This window comes from Ictalurus furcatus, chromosome 12 (genome assembly GCF_023375685.1).
Source record: "Ictalurus furcatus strain D&B chromosome 12, Billie_1.0, whole genome shotgun sequence".
NCBI lineage: Eukaryota > Metazoa > Chordata > Actinopteri > Siluriformes > Ictaluridae > Ictalurus > Ictalurus furcatus.
The window spans coordinates 3,059,892-3,067,493 of record NC_071266.1 but is presented as its reverse complement, the minus strand read 5'-3'; the positions used below and the strand labels follow the sequence as shown (position 1 = coordinate 3,067,493).

The 7,602-nt window shown below is 37.8% G+C and overlaps 1 protein-coding gene across 1 annotated transcript; it reads left to right on the top strand.

Annotated features, from left to right (window-relative positions):
* Nucleotides 1–538: 538 nt before the first annotated feature.
* On the top strand, nt 539–6,453 carry tubb1 (tubulin, beta 1 class VI). Its single transcript, XM_053638376.1, has 4 exons — nt 539–754; nt 1,035–1,143; nt 4,487–4,597; nt 4,935–6,453. Exons 1-4 carry the CDS (start codon nt 698–700, stop codon nt 6,053–6,055), a joined length of 1,398 nt encoding a protein of 465 aa, XP_053494351.1. The 5' UTR covers nt 539–697; the 3' UTR covers nt 6,056–6,453.
* The last annotated feature ends 1,149 nt before the right edge of the window (nt 6,454–7,602 follow it).

Below are 7,602 nucleotides of genomic sequence, written 5' to 3'. Positions count from 1 at the left end.
GGAAAATAAATTCAGTACTGTAATATAATAAAATTAGATAAAAGTTGAAGGGTTAGAATACTTTCTGAATGCACTGTAGATGTGGTGAAAGCAATTAATAACCATAGCAAAAAGTTCAGAACTCCAGAAATTGAGATCTCTGGTGAAAAGTGGGGGTATTGTGGTGAATGAATGTGACACCAGTTTGTGTCTGAATGTCCCAGATAGTCTTATCATACTCAGGCACGATGGGCAGGAAGTCATCTCATGTACGTACTTGTCAACATTTTCTTCATGTTGTATTCACTTAAAAAGCATAAATGTCAGGGCATCAGTATTATTTTTTGCTCTCATTTATAACGACTAAAAGCATTATAATATCACTTACATTATAAGCTGTGATGCACTTTAACAACACACATTTAATAATGTGGATGACTTCAATTAGCACAGGTGTAACATTGCTTATTAATATTATGTCAGTAATTCAGAAGTATCACCATTTTAAAAATGGTAAACTATGCATTCATGATATACCACTATAATAAAATGTCATTATCTCTTAATAAACAAAAGTGACTACAATAGCCTACAATTGTCAATATGTAAATTGACAGGAGAGTGGAGTAGACTCCCTGATAATGACATCATCATTGGTATAATACTCACAGTGGGCTCTTGCAGTTATCTTCTGCTTAGGAGTGTGAGTCTGATCACCATGCGCGAGATTGTTCATCTTCAGATCGGACAGTGTGGGAATCAGATCAGTTCAAAGGTATGTGATAGCAAGATTGTTATTTTAATTTCACCTACATTTTCCCCATGAGTAAGATATAATGGGTTAAAAGATTAACATATTCAAATACACTGTCTAAACACAGCTAAAAACATATTGCCCTTTTTGAAAACATGCAAACTGTTGCACTTTTATGTTTTAGTGTACATTCATTGTACATTTAATTGTACATTCTCTTCATTTTAGTTGTAAAAAATTCAATGCCTGAAGTTGATGCACTCGTTTCAATTCTTGTATTTAAACATTATTTTGTGTAAAGTTTTGGGAAGTTATCAGTGACGAACATGGTATCAGTGCAGTGGGAACCTATGAGGGGGACATGGACCTTCAGCTGGAGAGAGTCAATGTCTACTTTAATGAAGCAAATGGTAAGAGATTTGAATTCAGAAGAGTTTATGTTGTTCTGTAATTAAATATTTGGGTAAAGTGTCTGTATCTGTGTCCAGCTGTAATACTGCAGACATTTGCAGACATGTTTATTTTTAGGATTGTTAAAATTATTCCTGAGTATCTGTGAAAAACAATTTGAGTAATTTTTCTTTTTCTGAAATGCAATTTCTGCTCCTAAAAACTCAATTTGTTTTCCTGACACCCACTCCCTCTAGGTTAATGCATTTTTTTCCCCGAAAGAGCCATTGCAAAAACCTCTTCTCTCTCTTTGTGTGTGTGTGTGTGTGTACTCAGCCAGCGAAAGAAAAAAAAATATCCGCTAAAGTTATACTCATGCTCCTTTCCCTCTCTGTCTCACGTGCCATTTTGGCATGTACTGTTCGAGCTGACAGGGGCATGTCGTTTATTTTCTGAGTGATTGGCACAAAAGTGACTTTTCCCTTGTTCGTAAAATCCGCAGACAGTTCAGTTGCCACACTCAACATGTGTGACTTTACATATCCTCCAACAGTAAAAGGTTTTCCTTGTCTTATGATCTCCAAAGCTGGCAGCATGCAGGCTTCCAGTTAGGGCTGTGCGACTGATCGAATTTTCAAGTTCAATTTCGATTATGGCCTCCAACGATTATGAAAACAAAATAATTGAGATAAAATGATTATTGTGCTGCATTCCATTTTGCAATGCTCTCGTTTTTTCTTTTTAAAAACCCCACGCCATTTTTCTTTACAGCGGTGTCCTTTCGCACCTCCCTAAAAACCAAACTTACTACCCGCCAGGCCGTGATATTTTTAGTTCAGCTCGAGCCAAGATGACAGAAAGAGAGCCTTTAGTTAACAAGAAAGATAAGACCATTTCAGCCATTTGGAAACAATTTGGTTTCAAGGAGTCTGATGTGGAACAAAAAGAAATAACGCTTGGTATCATTGGAAAGCTCATTTCCTCTATTGTCATGACAGTTGGTGTAAAATACGGTCATTTCCTTGATAGAACTTACTAATAGTGAGAAACTACAGGCTGATCTAAACCAGGAGACAGAATTTCATTGGCTAAGGAAGTTTACAGTTTATTTCTGGCGATGCGATGCCGAAATGTGTCACATGACGTGCTCCACTAGCTTACAAGAGAAACGTCAATACAGTAAAAAGAGATGCGGAATATATATATATGTGTGTGTGTGTAATGTCTTAACAGTGGATTTATTTAAATGAGGGAATACGTTCTGTGCAAATCAGATACAGCAGAGCACCAGAGTTTTCAATAAAAGCATATGTTTCACTCTATCCACTTTCATGCTCCTCTTTTTTCGATGCTCCTCTGAATTCTTTCTTTTTGCCATCTCCACAAACTAGCTAGGTAGCTGCTTGAATCTGAACATGAGAGGTTACCATAGAAACACAAGTGGTTTGCTGTTGATTGGTGACATGTGCGCACAGTATGGTATACGTGCACTGGCTGGAACAAATCGAGATATATTATTGTAAACTGACTTTTCATTAACTTCAGTAGGCTGTACAACAAAGAAATTGTAATTGACTTTGCATTTTCTACAGTAAACTGAACTCTAGTGATGTGTCTAAGTTTTTAATGATGAAATATTGTTGAAGGGTGAGACACCTGGCGAGCCACATGACTTTTGTTAAAGAGTCGCATGTGGCTTGTGAGCCATAGGTTACCGACCACTGCTCTAGTCATTAATATTTATAAAGCAAGACCCCAATGCCAATTTCACTGTCCATGTCATTTTCATAAACTGGCTAATCACCACCTCAAATAAGAAGCATTTTGCATATCAGTGTTAGCAGGGGTGTAAATGAATACGTGTACATTAATCAGATTGAAATAATACAGATTCTGATATAGACAGGAGTATTCATTTTTCTGTCCATCATCAGTGGTTTACTCCAGTATCCTAACTGCTATACTGAGGTCCAAAATAAACCATATTTCTAGCATATTTCTTTTACAATCTGGCCTGAAAGTCACAAACAAATTATGCTTTCATTTATACAACTGTCACTCCATATATCCTACACAGACCATGCACTGTGCACAGGGCAGCATATCTCTGCTGGAGTTTCCCCAAAATAATGAATTAATTATTAATATTAACTTGTAACATTAGAACAATCTAACAATCTAATTAACATTAAGGACTATAGAAGTTCAGTAGTTGAATAATGTTATGTTCTGCAAACTGCTGTTTTGTTCTTATATTTTGTGAATGAAAAATACTTCTTTTTCCAATAGCCCTGTTTTATTCAGTGTTTTTCAGTGTTTACAAGGGCATAGTGATAGACACGATAGATAATAAAGTGTTTCACATCCATTTCAGATCTGAATACAGATATTTTGAGCACAAAGGAGATGCATAAAATCCCCCTGAAAGTACTGGAACAGCAAGGCCAATTCTTTTGTTTTTGCTATATACTGACCACATTTTGGTTTGCGATCAAAAGATCAAAAGAATGTGAGATGATAGATCAGCTTTCATATCCTTATATTTACATCTAAATGTATACTGTTGGTTTAAGCTCTGGGTTTTGCCTGTGCATTTGTTGTTAGAAGGGGTAATCCAACATGAAGACCAAAGAGTTGTCTATGGGAGAAAAGAAGACATTTGATGCTGAGAAAAGATGGAAAATCAATCAGAGACATTGCACAAGCAGTAGGCATAGCCAATACAACAATTTGGAATGTCCTGAAAAAGAGAGAAACCACTGGTATACTAATGACCAGAACAGGTCAGCCAAGGAAAACCACAGCAATTGATGACAGAAACATTGTGAGAGCTGTGAAGTAAACCTCCAAAACAACAGGTTTTAGACTGGCTAATTCAATCACCAGACCTTAATCCAATTGGGCATTCATTTCACAGGAGAATGAAGGGGAAAACGCCTAAAACAACCAACAACTGAAAGAAGCTGCAGAACAAGCCTGGAAGAAAAAAGAATATCTGTTCCCATACTTAAAAATTTCATCTAAAATCACTTAAAAATTTGGTGTTGATATTTACATCTAGATGTAACAATCAGGAAATGCTATCTGAAATTCTGATCCATCATCCCATATTCATCTTTTGATCTCAAACCCAAATGTCTTCCATGTATAGCAAAAACAAAATAATTGGCCTTGCTATTGCAATACTGTATATAATTACAAATTTTGGCAGTATTTTTTCCTGGTCCATAACAGCTCAGTAAAGCCTTTACCGTTTTCTTAAGAATCAAATGTTTTTGCAAGAAATGAGTAATTCAACAATAAAACTACATAGTAAATACTCTAAGATTCTACGCATTAATATTTTTTGCTGTGTGCTCTTAGGTGGGAAGTATGTCCCCCGGGCACTGTTGGTGGATTTGGAACCAGGAACATTAGACAGTGTGAGGGGAAGTCACATTGGAGAACTCTTCAGACCTGACAACTTCATACATGGTGAGACCAAGTGAAAAAGCCCTCTATTTACAAAGAGATTTCTCAATGGCAGTAAAATCTAATGATGAGAATAAATCAGTATGTATGATACATTGTTTTAACTCAAACCAGTTAACTCAAACCAGTTGCACAGGTATTAAGGCTGAGGCATAATGCACCAAATAATGTATACAGAACTGAATAAGCTATAAAATTCTGTTTTGTTTTGTTTTGACCATATTATGTATGTTTAGATATATAATACCTAACGATTACCATACAATTATGTATTACAAAGTAGAAGCCTTGGTTTCTGTTTCTGTCAGTGTAACTGATTTCCTTATGCATTAATTGACAGGGAATTCTGGAGCTGGAAATAACTGGGCAAAAGGTCACTACACAGAGGGGGCAGAGTTGGTTGAGCAAGTAATAGACCGTGTCCGTAATGAAGCTGAAAACTGTGACTGCCTGCAGGGCTTCCAGTTTGTTCACTCTTTGGGTGGTGGTACTGGCTCAGGCATGGGCACCCTGCTCATCAACAAAATCCGTGAAGAGTTCCCAGACAGAATCATGAATAGCTTTAGTGTCATGCCCTCTCCTAAAGTCTCGGACACAGTAGTGGAGCCATATAATGCCACACTGTCCATTCACCAACTGATTGAGAATACAGACGAGACATTCTGCCTTGACAACGAAGCTCTTTATGATATCTGTTTCCGTACACTCAAGCTCACCATGCCAACATATGGAGATCTCAATCACCTTGTGTCTATGACTATGAGTGGGGTCACAACCTCTCTGCGCTTTCCTGGTCAGCTGAATGCTGATCTCCGCAAGCTGGCTGTCAACATGGTGCCCTTTCCTCGCCTTCACTTCTTTATGTCTGGCTTTGCTCCTCTCACACCACGAGGAAGTCAGCAATACCAGGCCCTCTCTGTTCCTGAACTCACCCAGCAGATGTTTGATGCCCGGAACATGATGACAGCATGTGACCCCCGGCATGGCCGCTACCTCACTGCTGCAGGAGTTTTCCGTGGTCGCATGTCCACTAAAGAGGTAGAAGAACAAATGCTCATTGTTCAGCAGAAGAACAGCAACTACTTTGTGGAATGGATTCCCCACAATGTTAAAGTGGCTGTTTGTGACATCCCACCACGTGGCCTTAAAATGGCATCTACCTTCATTGGAAACAATACAGCCATCCAAGAGATTTTCCGGCGAGTCGGGGAGCAGTTTGCCATGATGTTCCGCCGCAAGGCTTTTCTGCACTGGTACACAGGAGAGGGCATGGATGAGATGGAGTTCACAGAAGCTGAGAGCAACCTGAATGATCTTGTGTCTGAGTACCAGCAATATCAGGATGCCACAGCTGAGCTGGATTGGGAGCCAGAGGAACAAATGACAGAGGTAGAGGGAAATGCGTCAACAGTAGTAAACACCAGAGTCGACATAAAAAATGAGACCATGAGTGAAGATTAGACTAGTGAACAATTCTAGTGAAGAGTCTTGTGTTACCAATGGTGGTATATCTTGAATTTTGACAAATGTTAATTTAAAATGTGATACTATGACTAGAATTTATTGAGATGAACACATTGGAGTGACATTAATGCTCTTGTTTTCATTAAAAATAAATATATAAATTTCAACTTAATAATAACCAAGAATTCTTTGTAGATTTTGTGTTTAGCATATTTTGAGTAATGTTTGTAGCATGTAATGTCTCAAAACAACATTGTTTTGAAATAATGTTCCAAAATGTAGTAGATTATAGTGTATAAAGACAATAAATGTTACATATATTGTTCATTTAACAGAAATTTTGCATCAATGCATGTGTAAAATCTGAAAATAAAAAATTGTTCCTTTTTCAGGTATTAGATTAATACCTAGCTTTTCTCCTTTTGCTAAGTCAGTATACATATTTTCCATTTTGAATAGACTAAATATCTTAAAATACTATACATGCTAATACCCCAGTGAAGGTCTGAAAGGCAACCCTAGCCTTCCTAACGGGCGGTCTGACAGGACATGATTAAACTCAAGCAGCTCTGTAGATATTGATAAGCAGCTCAGGGGGAAAAAAACCACCATGAACTGTAGATGACCGTGAAAGCCACTGTAAGTGATATTGGCAACTTGCTAACTTCCTGAAAAAGATCACCCCTCCCTTCAGTCCCATGCCTTCCTTTCAAAGACGCTCAGAGCATGACATAATGACGTAGCACCACAATGCAGAAAGTGCTGATGCATGCACGATTTTGGCACACTTGGATTCTAAATTAGAAAATGTATTACACTGACTAAATTTGCATAGTTAGGCAGGTATGCAACTTGGTTGAATCAAAAATCTGCATCCACCACACTTCTTTTTTGTAACCAACATTCAAGCAAATGATAATCATAGCTATCTACAAGCAATAAAACAGTATGAAATGTGTAAATATTTTATTCGTAATATTGTAGTTTAATAGTTACCTGCGCAAATAAATGCGGACCTATATGACCTAGCTATTTTGAAGCTGAGAAAAGAGGGAAAATCAATCAGAGGCATTGCACAAACATTGTGAATAGCCAATACAACAATTTGGAATGTCCTGAAAAAGAAAGAAACCACTGGTTTACTGAGCAACAGACACCAAATGGGTCGGCCAAGGAAAAGAACAACAGCTGATGACAGAAACATTGTGAGAGCTGTAAAAAAAACAAAAAAAAAAACAACAACAACCCCAAAACAACATTACCAACAACCTCCACAGGGCATGGGTGACTCATGATGGTAGCAACAGAATCAATTCAGAAGTTTACAGGAACATTTTGTCTGCCAATTTACAGAGAAATGCATCCGAATTAATCAGGAGGAACTTTATCATGCAGCACAACAATGATCCAAAACACACTGCCACCTCAACAAAGGACTTCATCAGGGGGAAAACACTATGGACAGTTTGGGCTTGGCAATCAGTAAAGCATGTCTTTGGACTGGGGGACAAAACTGGACTACCAGAAGGAAGCCCCCGAAGCAT